The sequence below is a fragment of the Oncorhynchus keta genome, chromosome 14, assembly GCF_023373465.1.
Source record: "Oncorhynchus keta strain PuntledgeMale-10-30-2019 chromosome 14, Oket_V2, whole genome shotgun sequence".
In the NCBI taxonomy this organism is placed as follows: domain Eukaryota; kingdom Metazoa; phylum Chordata; class Actinopteri; order Salmoniformes; family Salmonidae; genus Oncorhynchus; species Oncorhynchus keta.
Window position 1 is genome coordinate 52183255 of NC_068434.1, and position 14521 is coordinate 52197775.

General features: G+C 40.4%; 1 protein-coding gene across 2 annotated transcripts; it reads right to left on the reverse strand.

Annotated features, from left to right (window-relative positions):
• Nucleotides 1-272: 272 nt before the first annotated feature.
• Nucleotides 273-4886, reverse strand: spinb (spindlin b). Of its 2 annotated transcripts, none has more exons than XM_035786434.2 (6): nucleotides 4720-4886; nucleotides 3412-3617; nucleotides 3201-3249; nucleotides 2818-3068; nucleotides 2380-2613; nucleotides 273-1696 (listed from the first exon to the last, which is right to left on the reverse strand). In XM_035786434.2, exons 2-6 carry the CDS (start codon nucleotides 3461-3463, stop codon nucleotides 1497-1499), a joined length of 786 nt encoding a protein of 261 aa, XP_035642327.1. In that variant the 5' UTR covers nucleotides 3464-3617; nucleotides 4720-4886; the 3' UTR covers nucleotides 273-1496. The 2 variants fall into 2 exon arrangements, with proteins under 2 accessions (XP_035642327.1, XP_035642328.1); XM_035786435.2 differs by having other exon boundaries at nucleotides 4636-4881.
• Nucleotides 4887-14521: the final 9635 nt, after the last annotated feature.

Here is a 14521-nt window from a genome sequence, read left to right on the forward strand (position 1 = left end):
AATGTAGAACACACAATGCCTTTAAGAACACATTTTACCTCTATATTGATGTATAAACAGGACTTCACTACTGTTCCTTAGCTATATCTAAATTCTCTTCCATTTCAACTCAAAATATGTTAGTCCTATTTTGACATACAACCACTGTGACTGAATATGTACACACAAGCTCCATCCTTACATGCACACACATTTCTCCCAATCAAATAAGGCAAGCTCTTTGTTGATACATACAAATAAGCCATGTTTTTGTGGAAAAAACAAAAACAAAAAACAGACAACTGATTTATTTAGAAATGTTACCCATTAAATGCTGTACAACACTGGCACCATTAGTTGGCACTCACTTAGCATTACCAGTCAACTGGTTTCTGTAATGCATGGTACAAAAACAACAAAATAAATGTCACAGTTTACATAAGCTCATAACCTTGAAAAGAACAAACTGACATGCAACTCACATCAACTTACATTTAGCTATAAACATGAAAACACACGTCTGCTTTTCAGAAGTGGAACTGACATTGCACACAATACAGCACAACAGTAATGTAAAATGTTAAATGCCCTGATGCCTCTCACAGCCATTGACAGCATGTGATGATTTCCACACCTTGTGGAAATCATGAAGGGGCCATCAAGGATCTAGCATTTTGACCAAAGTATATCCAGGTGCACATGGTTCAGAGACCTGTTGCAGACCTTCAAGATGTCTTATCAATAATACTACATTGAGGTTAGGCAGGAGCTGATCTTTGTACACAAGAGTGACTGTAGTAGCGGTAAGTAAACCTGCAGCAGCATCAGAAGAGCTGCATAGGACAACAGTGACATAGGCTTCAGTAACACAAGGTGAACAATTGAATTGTGTTAACAATACAACAATTATCTCGTAAAAGAACCATGACATGGTTCTTTTTAGGTGAGAATTAGTTAAAATTCAAAAAGCTGCAAGCAGGGTTCTAAGGAATGCAACTAAATATTTTGCTGTGCGACCTGGAGTTTTAATTTGGGAGCACTGTGCGAAATAATTATAATCCCATATATATATTTTTAATAATTGCTGTAATGATAAAGTGTCACTGTAACATTGTTTCCAGAGTGCAGATTAGTTAGCGTCATGCTTGCACCATTAATACAGTGAAAACTAAAGTTAAAAAGATCTGACCCATATTACCAGCGCAATTATTTTTTTCTTCCCACATTTTACATTCATAAACCATGTCGCACATGGCGTCTGGCCCAATTGAACAGTGTAAATGTTCAGACATGCCGAAATCTGCAGAGGTTTCCCTTCTTTTAGAAACAAAGTGGACTTGAAACAAAGTACACTAAAAGATTTCGCATTGGAAGCAGTGACACAGGAAACGACAAGTTCCACATTTGCAGCCTGTGAAGGAATTGTCCATTTTGAATGGAAATGTATGTTGTTTCAAAGAAAGCGTCAGAACATTTGCCAAGGTCTGTGGATCAATGATTTTCTCAATGCCTATGCCCTAAGACGTTTTTACTAAATCGTAGACGTAGATGTGAAAGTCATCATCAAACTTGATGAAATAAACAGAGGGTTTGGCTTCAACCTGATGGATAACCATGCCAGTCCTTTTGCCGCCATCCTCTTTGGCATACTCCACTTGTTTGCCAACAAGGCTATCCACCACTTCTCCAGGCTCTCTCTCTGCTGGAGGCGAGTCATCTGCAAAAGCATAGAATATTACCAGCTTTAGTGAGATAATTGGTTGACTACATCTATGTAGTATGATTGTATTTACAGTAAAACAATTTAGAATGAAATGTTGTTTTTTAAAAGAGATAGAGACATTAAACAATGAGCACGGTTACATGCACACAATAATGTGATTATTGTGGATAGGTTAATATAATAGTTTGTTTAAAATGTTTACATGCTTTGCAAGAAGAACGGTTTCCCTAATAATACACATCAGGCTACTGATAGGCCTTTTGATAAGTGCAGAAAAATCGTCAATAAAAATATATTTGATTCTGTGTTCAGACAAAGTTTGTATGTGAAAACTATTTATAAGACGCATACTTTCAGTTTTTCCAGAACTCACTTCACTTGCACTACCTGGTGCTGGCACAGGCGCAGATCAAATACACCACCGGAACACCGATTAAGCTGTTTAAATGTCCTAATAATTCAAAAGATTGCTCAGAAAACTATGTGTTCTAATCTGTGTATGCTTACTTCAATTTTGAGCTTATGCTGATTAAAATAAGCAGAGTACGGTGTTTACATGACTATTGCATAATCTGCCTGCTGCCATAATCAGTTTAATACCAAACTATTACTGTGCATGTAAATGTACTCAATGTCTACATTTTAAACACTGAAGATAATTTCTGATGGACTCTCACTTGAATCAGGCATTATCCGGAGATCCCCCTCTTTGTAGTCATCCAAGAGTTGGTACATGTACAAAACAGGGTCCTTTTCGTAAGTGATGTAGAACCATGTGTTCATAATGGGAGCCTGTGCTAGCACCATGCCCCTCCACTCCTCCTTTGGTCCTTCATCTTGCTCAAACATGTGCTCCACTGCTTTACCTATCATGGTTTCTGCTAGCTGGGAATCGCTGACACGAGCTGGAGCTACAATACAGAGAGCACTTTCAAATGGACAGCTAATATGGCTATGAAAAGACACATTTACTAATCTGTGATATAAGGTATGCATGATCAAACACACATCAAGCACATAAGTATATTGGTTATACCATACTGAACAGACATAAGAGTAATATGCTTTTTATGGCAGAGCAAAGCCGATTTTTGTCATGTCTTCACAACACATACCAACTCGGTCTGGTAAAACCTCCAGGCCTTGCACCCGCTCATCTTTGTGAAGCTCAAGTCCATAGATGCAGTCAAATCCATCATACTTGATTAGGTAGAGAGAGGGGTTAACAGGGACTTGGTCGAGAACTGTTCCTTTCCACTGGGAAACCTTGGAGTCTTCCTTCCACTGGTGTGTTATCCTGCAACCCACTATGTTTCGTCTGGGTTGGGCAATAGGCTTGCTTGGACCAACATTATTCTTTTGCTTCCTATAGAGATCCCAATTTTGAGAGTCAAGGACAGCAATATGTAAATGAATGTCAAATCAATCTATGTAGTATCAGTTTGTAAGCCAACCTGCTTTTGGTCTTATGCTGTGTCTACACAATGAGAGAACTTACTTGTGGGAATTTTTCTTCTTCATCATATTTGCAGATACCCCAATATTCCCTAAAATGACAAAACAAACGTGTGCATGAAATCTCTCCAATCAGTATTTATTACTGTATCATATTTATATCTTCAAAATTACAGCCATATAGTGTAGCAGGCTATATGTAATGTGTAACGTTCCTGCTGCCTTCATGTACACAAGGCGAGAATGTGTCTCACCCCCATCAGCTCTGGGGCGCTGGCCTGGCCTCTTCCCAAATGGGGTCTTCATTGATATACATGTAGGTAAGCAGCCAGGCTGCCAGACTAGGGTGACAATGTCTCTACTAGGTAATCAGGAGAAAGAAGGACAGTGTGCAGGTGGTGGCCCCAGGTGGGAGGATCACTCCCCTCCAGGGCAGGAACACTTAATGTGGCAGTTCAAACTGTTGAAAAATGAGCATGTGTTAAACATGGCAACATTATGATGAAGAATGACTTTGGGGTAGAAAATGTCATAACTAGCAAGTATCACATTGCAAATGTAACTGTTATGAACCTATTCAGTCATGCTGACTCGTGTGCTATAGACCTGCCTTTTATACAATCATATATAGCACCCGTAGCTGCCTAAAAACAATTGCAGAACAATATATATTTTTTGTTTTTGCAGGATGGCTTAGTCTTGCACACCATGTTCAACGAGTCATAAGTACAGTAGAGACCAAGTAGGCCTACCAACACAGGTCAATCAGACTCGATTTACTATTAGTGGTCCATAGAGAAAGTAGGCCCATCTTGGCTCAATTTGTCACAATTCTGATGTCATTTCTACAACGTTAGGTGTAATAGAATAATGTATACTTATGAAAATAGACAACATAGGCTGTATTTCCTGAAAATGTATAAACAATAGGGATTTACACCCGTCCCCCCCGATTTTTTTTTATCCAGACAGCAGAAATTATTTTTTAGTAGACGAGGATTAGACCCGCCCCCTTCAGACATGTTTTTTCAAACATTACTTACCTACAGGTAACATTGAAATAACGTTCGTCTCATTTCCTCGAACTCACTGTTGTATACTTTTATTTAACAGAAATGACAAGCAGTTCAAGCTAAGTAAAACTACTCAAGATGCTCTAGAGTGACCCAAGAAAGTATAGGATTGTCATTTTGTTTACAATGAATAAAGTCAAAGGGAGGAAATATGTTGCTTGACGTTGCATACATGTGCATCCTGAAGCACCGATTCGCTTGATTGTCAAATAGGCGGATTGACTGGATTTTAACTGAGGAGGTATGGTACCTCAATGTCAGCCATGTTGCACCAGTATATACAAACCCCGCATCAAAACCAGCGCAAGCGAACAAAGGAGGGGAAGGTTTGGGTCTGTCTGACATGCATTTGAAATGCAAACAACAAAGCAGGTTTATACACAAATTGCTCATGCACATGCATACCTCCCAATGAACTAGTGTAGTTAGTGGTCGTCTGAGTCCATGCATTTGATTACCAATCGAGTGATTCGTTTGGGGGTTGCTTACCCGATGAATTGTACAGCTAAATTGATCCCATCTCGCTTTTCCTCTGACTCCGTTTGCATACAACCCAAATCCTATGGCCGAGTCCCACCTATCCCGCTTTCTACCAAATAGTGATCTGGAAATGTGGATGGGGACGCGGGAATCTCGGTCTTCCTGCCAAATAGTGGGTTCTTCGACCGCAAATTGCGCATGCGCGGACAATACAACACCATTCGTAGAAGCCTACAAGTATTTGAAAACATCTGTATTTCTGTTTTATACAAGCAACTGTGATTGGCTACCACTTGCAACTTTGTGATGAACATGAAATATGAATACAGGTACATGAATATAAACAAGTAAACAGTTGTTATTACTTATTGTAGTACCGATATTGAAAAATACCACACTTTACTTTAGAATAATTGCTACATTACTTATTATAGAATAGAGTAGTAAACTGTAATATGGTATACTACACACTGTAGTACCCCTTGATTGTGTAGTGCTTACTTTAGAATGTTGTAGTATATTGTGGAATAATATACTACACACTGTAGTATCCCTCGATCATGTGTAGTACTTACTATAGAATGTTGTAGTATACTGTAGAATACTATTATCTGAAAAAAAAACAATGTAGTAAATATTACAGTAATGTCCGCAAAAACACTACATTCCACAAAAACACTACAATGAAACTATAGTAAATATTACAGTATTTAATTTGCATATACCCTGCCCATTCCCCCATATCACAATTTGTGCCACTCATAAGTGAGAAACCTATATGCCAAGTACATACCATTTATTGTGTTCCCTACAGTTCTAGAATGAAAATGGTCCCTTGAGAAGGCACAAACAAGAGGTATGTCAGGAGAAGTGCAGTGTTATCATAAGGAGCTGTATACTTGGAATACGGAGGAGGCAGAGGAGGTCAAAAAGAGCAACGGAGGAAGAGGGTGAGCTTGAATCAGTTAAAAAGGGCTTCTATAAAGAACAATGTCAGAAAGTGTAAGCAGAGTGAGCTGGACATCGGATCGAAGACAGGAGGAGGGCGAAGTATTGGAGGGTTAGGTGTGGTGAAGTTCTCGGAGCCCTAGGCACCAAGGGATAAATATCAGTCTGTGACGGTAGGAGTGACATTTTTGGAAAAAGTGGACCCTTGCCTTTTGGCTGATCCATTTGTGGTTTCAGGGTAGGTGAAAACAGAGTTGGGTGCAGTGGAATCGGTGAGGGTTACCAGAAGTGGTCTTGTGATAATTGTTTGTATTTCTGCAGGTCAGAGGGAGCAGGCGTTCCGGGTTAAATAAATGGGGACAACCGATGTGAATTGTTTTGCTCTCAAGAAAAGGGCACCATTGAAAGGAGTGATTACTGGGGTAGTGATAAATGTGAAAATTGATCAACTGAAAGGGAAGATTCCCGGTGTTTGTGATGCTCATCGTTTTGTGCGACGCAGACAGGGTGGCGTGACTGGTGAAACAGAAGAGTCGTCTGTTCTTTTGAGTTGTGATGTTGCCTTTTCCCTACAAAGTGATGTTATTGTATTTATGTTGTCCTGTATAAGCTTTTGTGCCGAATACATTACGTTGTTACAGCTGTCAAGCTTATGGGCATGTGGCAGCACTGTGTAGGAGGGAGGTTCTTAGCTGTGATAAGTGTGCAGAAGTCATGAGACAAAGGGATGTATAGCATTGGGGAAAGTGGTATGTGTTAGTTATAGGGGTGCCCATGGGCTATGGATCAGAAATGTCTGGTGTGAGCGAGGCAGGTTGAGGTTTCCAGGGTGAGAGCAGTGCAGAAGTCGATGTATTCTGAGGCAGTGAAGAAAGTCGATGAAGATGGGTCAACGGGGAGGGATCCTGAGAGGAGTGGTGTGAGTAGTATATCTGTACCAGTACAGAGGAATAGGCCAACAAGTGATATATGCTTCAGCAAGATTGGATTTTTAGCGTTTATAGCAATGGTTATCTACTGTACTGCAGGAATGGAACGTAAAGTCGTAGAAAATGTAGGTTGTGGTGGCAGCTGCAGAGAGGTATTTGGGTATACGAGACTTGACGTCAGAAGAGTTACAGGGTTGTGTTGTCCTAGCCTTTCAGGTTGTTAGCCTGAGGTAGGACTAAATAGATTTAAATAGTGGAGTAGGGTGGTGGGTATTTAGTTAGTGTAGTGTTAAATTGTAGGTTATTTGTTGAGTTATTTTTTTGAGTTATATGCAACATATATTGGATGCCAACCGCCATTAAACCTCATCGAAGAAGAAGTATAGTTATTTTAATTCAACCTTTATTTAACTAGGCAAGTCAGTTAAGAACAAATTCTTATTTACAATGACGGCCTAGGAACAGTGGGTTAACTGCCTTGTTCAGGGGCAGAATGACAGATTTTTACCTTGTCAGCTCAGGGATTTGATCTTGTAACCTTTCGGTTACTGGCCCAACGCGCGAACCAAATAAAATCAAATCAAAGCAAATCACAGTTTTTTTGTCACGTGCGCCGAATACAACAGGTGTAGACCTTACAATGAAATGCTTACTTACAGGCTCTAACCAACAGCGCGATTTCTTTAAAAAAAGTATTAGGTGAACAATAGTTAAGTAAAGAAATAAAAACAACATTAAAAAGACAGTGAAAAATAACAGTAGCGAGGCTATATACAGTAGCGAGGCTATAACAGTAGCGAGGCTATATACAGGCACCGGTGAGTTGGGCTGATTTCGGTAGTATGTACATGTAGACATGGTTAAAGTGACTATGCATATATGATAAACAGAGAGTAGCAGTAGCGTAAAAGAGGGGTTAGCGGGTGGTGGGTGGCGGGAGGCGGGACACAATGCAGATAGCCCCATTAGCCAATGTGCGGGGCACTGGTTGGTCGGGCTAATTGAGTTAGTATGTATATGAATGTATAGTTAAAGTGACTATGCATATATGATAAACAAAGAGTAGCAGCAGCGTAAGAGGGGTTGGGGGGGCACAATGCAAATAGTCCGGGTAGCAATTTGATAAATCTCCTAAATTTTCAGGAGTCTTATGGCTTGGGGATAAAAAAACTCTTGAGAAGCCTTTTTGTCCTAGACTTGGCACTCCTGTACCGCTTGCCATGCGATAGTAGAGAGAACAGTCTATGACTGGAGTGGCTGGGTCTTTGACAATTTTTAGGGACTTCCTCTGACACCGCCTGGTGTAGAGGTGCTGGATGGCAGGCAGCTTATCCCCAGTGGCCACCACTTGGCTACCTGCCACCCCAAAGTTATAGAACAGATCAGAAGCTCTGAACTATCTAGTCAGACCCCAGTCTGACCTACCTACAGGATATGGAAAATTTGCTCTATTAGTTTTTCTCCCGTAGGTTTCCTGAAGGAGAAAGCTTCCACTTCTATGTCAAAGATAATAAAACAAAAACAATATAGTAAATACTACAGTAAAGTCTGCAAAAACACTGCAGTAAATAATAGTGTACTTCAAGCCGCAAAAACACATTTAATTACTATAGTGTATACTATAGTTATTTTACTACAGTCTTTATACTAAAGTTAACTGTACATACTACAGTATACTACAGTAAATACTACACAAAGTATTACAGTATTCACTGTAGTGTTTTTGCACTACAGTGAATACAACAGTAAAATCAGCAAAAACACTAAAGTGAATACTATAGTATTTATACAATAGTATACTGTAGTATACCTTCCCCCAAATGACAGTGTATAATGTAGCGACCTGAGTACAACACAACAACCTAGTTGGACTGTTGGACTGACAGTTGTAAGGACTGTAAAGCGAATTCCCCAAGACATTCAGACCACTTGGTGTATTGGTGTATGTTGGACTGACAGTCGCAGGGGCTGAGTTAAGAGTTATGTTCTGGCTACTCTGCTATATATTTTCAAAGTCAACAAAGATTTTCTAAATATAATATTGTAGGCCTCTCATTTCCACTAGAAGACATTAGATGGCATATGCACATTTTGAAATCAATGATTTGAACCAATGAGGAAGATCCCAATGCCCCAGGGCAGTGATTGGGGACACTGCCCTGTGTAGGATGCCGTCTTTCGGATGGGACGTTAAATGGGTGTCCTGACTCTGTGAGGTCATTAAAGATCCCATGGCACTTATCGTAAGAGTAGGGGTGTTAACCCCGGTGTCCTGGCTAAATTCCTAATCTGGCCCTCAAACCATTCACTGTCACCTAATAATACCCAGTTTACAATTGGCTCATTCATCCCCCTCCTCTCCCCTGTAACTATTCCCCAGGTCGTTGCTGTAAATGAGAATGTGTTCTCAGTCAACTTATCTGGTAAAATAACGGAGATTTTTTAAAAATTAGTATTATATTTATTTTTTTTAAATAAAGAAAGCTGCTGTAAAAGTAGCTGCTGTTCTAAAGTCATGCTACCAAGTGTCATATTTGAAAATATATAATTCCCGTTGCGTTCATGATGGAAGCGGGGGCAAGAGGAAGAAGAATGTCATACCTCTGATAACTCTGAGGCCAGCAAGAATATGCAAGACCAAGCAAGAATAAGGCCGTGACCTCAACGATTTCTCTTCAAAATAAAAGTCCTGCAAAGAAGATGGTAAAAAAGAATACAAACGTTCGAAATTCGTAACATTTTATTAGGAAATGTTAGAAGACTAAGATTGTTGTTTAACAATATTTTTAAAAATGAATATAGCATTGACAATATGTGTTACAGAATTAGAAGTAATGATTACTAGATCGTTATTATGGTAGCAACAGTCATCCAAATAACAAAACATTATTTATAATGCAACTGTTAATGATAATATTAATATCAATATTAATAATAATATTAATATTATAATAATCAACTTTAGAAAACCCATTTAAATCCCATTGTTATTTAGTCCATTAGTATTGCATGATGTTCAGTATGCTTTTCAATTTGCACCGTACATAATTGCCTGTACATTGTATCGCAGTAAAAGGGGGTCCATTCTACTCAGGAGCACTTTTACTTTCCAAAAGGGCCAGAGTTGCTGTTCATTTTGCGGCCCTTAAAGTAACAGTCCAGCGAAAATCTCACTTTTAAAAGTTAATCATCTGTTAACTCATACCCAAATAATGTTGTTGACTCATCATGATAACTAGCGTTGAAAAAGTGAATCCATTGTTCTCTAATTCCCTAATTTTTGAATCATACCTGTAATGTCAGTAGCTATAGTGAACTATGCATGCTTCAGAGGAAGGGGGAGGGGCAGGTAGCCTACACACATACACACACACACACACACACACACACACACACATACACACGGGCAAATCATTTTTCTCTGCCAGGAGTACCCCCTCATGTACATTGTACTAGTAGGCCTATGGTCTCATGAGTCTTCTCAAGTACCTCCTGTGGATAGGCCAAGTACCCACAGGGGTCCTAGTACACCTGGTTGGGAATCATTGACGTATAGCACCGCCCACCGGGTGAAATGGCTTGAAAAGAGTGGGCACATACGAGCAGATTGACCAATGTTGATCACTGCCTTTCAATGTGTGTTGCATTATGGGTATAAAAATTGTCTGACTTGCGGCTACTTTCCCTCGGGGGAATCCCTGTTGAAACCGGATGCAGTTTGATTGCCATCTTAAGTGGAGGTCCAATTCACAAATGTTGCCCTCTCGTTCCCTCGATTTAGTTCGAGGGAGCGAGTTAAGAACTTTGATCTCTTGTGGGGTTGATATGACCCACAATTCAATGCCAATTGTAGTCACTTGTCAAGCTCTGGTGACTGCGAAGTGTGAAATGTAATCAACACGGCTGCATTGTCGGCATGTCAGACAAAATTATAATGCTAGCGTGCTAAAATATATATATTTACAAGTAGATGACATTGATTTTAGCATTGGCAAAGTGGCTTAGTGTCGTAGTGAAGAGCCTGTAAAATGTAGCTAGCTTCATGAACATATTTTTGGGAATTCTGAAATGTTATTGGAATAAATGACCAAACTGTAAAACTAGCTAGCCAGCTATGGGTAACTGTAGCTACTCCTGACAGGAGTGCTAGCTAGCTACATTAGCTTGCTAAGTACATTAATAGCTTTAGGTTGGTTGTTTTTAGCTCAACTTCAAGATTTCTACCAAGAATGCTGCCTCTCCGATCATCACTCGCATGGGCAAGAGACATTTAAGGTACACTTGGATGTGACGATGTAAAACGTCATTCAAGGGCTGAGGGTTTAGGGCCGAGGGCTGTCTACTTTGAGTTTGGACTGCAGCCAATGTTGCCGGTATGACCTTTATAACAAGCATGTGATCAAAGGTGATGAACTTTCTACAGCAGTTGACTGGAAATTTCTGCAGTTGCTTCCACAACTGCTACTTGAAGTCGGAACCAAAGCATTGTGGGAGACAACCTTTTTATGTTCGTTTTTTTTAAACGCAAAAGGCACTACAAGCTCATAAATGGTTGATTTCACCACCTATCATTGGTTATTATCAATGCATGTTTAGTGTTTTGGGTCTATGACTATTTAGAGCTTAAATACATATTTATCCTTACAATCTAAATACATTGGCCTACATATGCTGCACATTTCTAACATAAATAAATACAATATCCAGTTTGCAACAACATAGCTAATGTATTTATCTGTTTGGCCCTGTCCGGGGGTGTCCTCGGATGGGGCCACAGTGTCTCCTGACCCCTCCTGTCTCAGCCTCCAGTATTTATGCTGCAGTAGTTTATGTGTCGGGGGGCTAGGGTCAGTTTGTTATATCTGGAGTACTTCTCCTGTCCTATTCGGTGTCCTGTGTGAATCTAAGTGTGCGTTCTCTAATTCTCTCCTCCTCTCTTTCTTTCTCTCTCGGAGGACCTGAGCCCTAGGACCATGCCCCAGGACTACCTGACATGATGACTCCTTGCTGTCCCCAGTCCACCTGGCCGTGCTGCTGCTCCAGTTTCAACTGTTCTGCCTGATTATTATTCGACCATGCTGGTAATTTATGAACACTTGAACATCTTGGCCGTGTTCTGTTATAATCTCCACCCGGCACAGCCAGAAGAGGACTGGCCACCCCACATAATTCTCTCTTTCTCTCTCGGAGGACCTGAGCCCTAGGACCATGCCCCAGGACTACCTGACATGATGACTCCTTGCTGTCCCCAGTCCACCTGACCGTGCTGCTGCTCCAGTTTCAACTGTTCTGCCTTATTATTATTCGACCATTCAGGTCATTTATGAACATTTGAAAATCTTGGCCATGTTCTGTTATAATCTCCACCCGGCACAGCCAGAAGAGGACTGGCCACCCCACATAGCATGGTTCCTCTCTAGGTTTCTTCCTAGGTTTTGGCCTTTCTAGGGAGTTTTTCCCCTAGCCACCGTGCTTCTACACCTGCATTGCTTGCTGTTTGGGGTTTTAGGCTGGGTTTCTGTACAGCACTTTGAGATATCAGCTGATGTACGAAGGGCTACATAAATAAATTTGATTTGATTTATCTAGATGTTACTGTAATGTTTTGTCCCATGTTATAGCCTACACTTTCTCTTGTCTGTAATATTGTTCCCCAAACAAATTCACATTTTTTGATTGTTTATTTTATGTGAATAAAATGTAATACATATTGTAGGATATATGTGTTATTGTAGTGGATTTCTACACTGGGGATTTCTACACTTGCAATTTTGGAGAATTAATCTGTGTATGTGTCAGGACCCGGTTACGAACCCAGGTCTCCGGAGTGAGAAACAGTCACTTAACCAACTGAGCCACGAATAGTCGGCAGAACCCAGAAGATGAGGCAGACACAGCAATACTTGAGATGGTGTATTTAATGAAGTAAAAAGTGAAGTTCTTCAGGAAAACATGTAACTCCACAACCTCAAAAGGAATTCCACAAGAACAAAGGTAATCCTCCAAGACAAAAAAGGTAAATCCACAAGGTGGAAGGTATAGCACAAAAAGCCTCAAAAGATACTCAAAAACAAACAAGAACAAAAAAAAACAGAATTCCACAAGAGAGTCCACCGGGATCCACAAGAGAGTCCACCGGGATCAACAAGAGAGTCCACCGGGATCAACAAGAGAGTCCACCGGGATCAACAAGAGAGTCCACCGGGATCAACAAGAGTTCACAGAGTACTAGGGCTGGGTGCTAACATAGAAACACAGAGCAAAGAACTGAGGAAAACAAAGGGTTTAAATACAATCAGGGGAAACGAGGCACAGGTGCAAATAATAATGGGGATCAAGGGAAAACAAAAGGTCAAAAGGCACAATGGGGGCATCTAGTGACCAAAAACCGGAACAACCCTGGCCAAATCCTGACAGTATGGGGAACCGTCCCTTAATGAGCAAGTACCCCAGACACCAGTTGTGGAGTCAATACCAAGCGTTTTTGACTGCTTAGCATATTTCTTGGAATATTGTTTACCCAGTAACTTATGTGAACTGATGTACATGTATTGTCTAATACCTTTCTGCACAATGAGTGTTTTGTCCTTCATGTGATTGAATCAAATTCTGTTCTTTACATGCTTACTGACAAAAGCAACAACAGTTGAGAATTAAAGAAATACACTGCAGGCTGTAGTGATGCTGACATGCAATCAATTACCATACAGTAAGAATCTTTGTGGACTGCATTTAATCACATCTATTACAATTCCATGTTGCACAATCACAAATAATAATGAGGAAGGTACAAGGGTAAAGTAATGGCAAACAACAGAGCATAGCCCACAGGCTGCAAAACACCTATATGTTCTCGTTCTAGTAGCCTATGTACTAACTACCAGGTTATATTTTGAGAAACCATCACAAAAATACAAAACAAGTCTTGTGAATGTTAGAAAGAGCTTGGACTGGTATATAATTTCCTTATCATCAGGATATTCATTCATTGGAACATGTTGATAATGTTCTGCTTTGTGTAGGAAAGGTGAATTTTCGATACCATCAACTTCATCGGCAATAACAAAGACGAATGCCAATATGTGCCATTTTCGTCTGTCCAAGAAACATCAGAAGTTGTCCGACTTGCTATCGGGCAGATGTACCTCCCTCCACTTTACTCGTTGACTTCCGTCTACCGTCGGCTACTTTCGCCTTACCACTCAAACGTGTGTCCGTTATTTTGAAGGATTCCAAAAATCTTTGACCCAGACGTGCTTAGTTATTCTTGCCTGCTTCTCAAGGTCGTCACTAGATAACACAGCCACTGTCATAAACCTCACCTTTTTCTACAATTTATATTTTAAAACCTTAACTACACTGCTAACCTAATGCCCAACCCTAACCTTAAATTAAGACCAAAAAGTTAATTTTTGTTTTCATTAATTTTTACGGTATATCCAATGTTTACTTTGTAGCTGTGCTAGCTGATGGAATCTTCTTCACACAGCCGAATCAGGGACGGAAGAGGAAGCGAGACATCCCACTCCCTAAGCTTTTGTGCTGAACCCACTAAGGTGTTTCAGATGCCAAGCTTATGGTCATGTTGCATCAGTGTGTAGGAGGGAGATTCTGAGATGTGATAAGTGTGCAGTAGGGCATGGGACAAAGGAATGTGTAGTATTGGTGGGAAAAATGGTGTCAATTGTGGTGGTGTCCATGTTGCTGGGGATCAGAAGTGCCTGGTGCGAGAGAGTCAGGTTGAGGTTGCCAGGGTCAGAGTAGAAAAGAAGGTGTCGTATGCTGAGAAAGTGAAGAGAGTAGAGGATGATGGATCAAGGGTGAGTAGTAGCCCTAGGCCAATACAGAGTGATAGGAATGTGTGCTTTAAGGTTGGCTTCTTAGCATTCATTGCCAACTGTACTGCAGAAATTGAATGTAAATCAGAGAAAATA

Bases quoted from the DNA above. Each gene is read 5' to 3' on its own strand.
- spinb (XM_035786434.2), bottom strand. From the start codon at position 3,463: ATGAAGACCCCATTTGGGAAGAGGCCAGGCCAGCGCCCCAGAGCTGAT. The intron at 2,614-2,817 runs GTATGTGTTGTG...TCTGTATTGTAG, and splicing joins GGTTTTACCAGACCGAGTTG to CTCCAGCTCGTGTCAGCGAT. The intron at 1,697-2,379 runs GTGAGAGTCCAT...ATGCTTTTGCAG, and splicing joins CCGGATAATGCCTGATTCAA to ATGACTCGCCTCCAGCAGAG.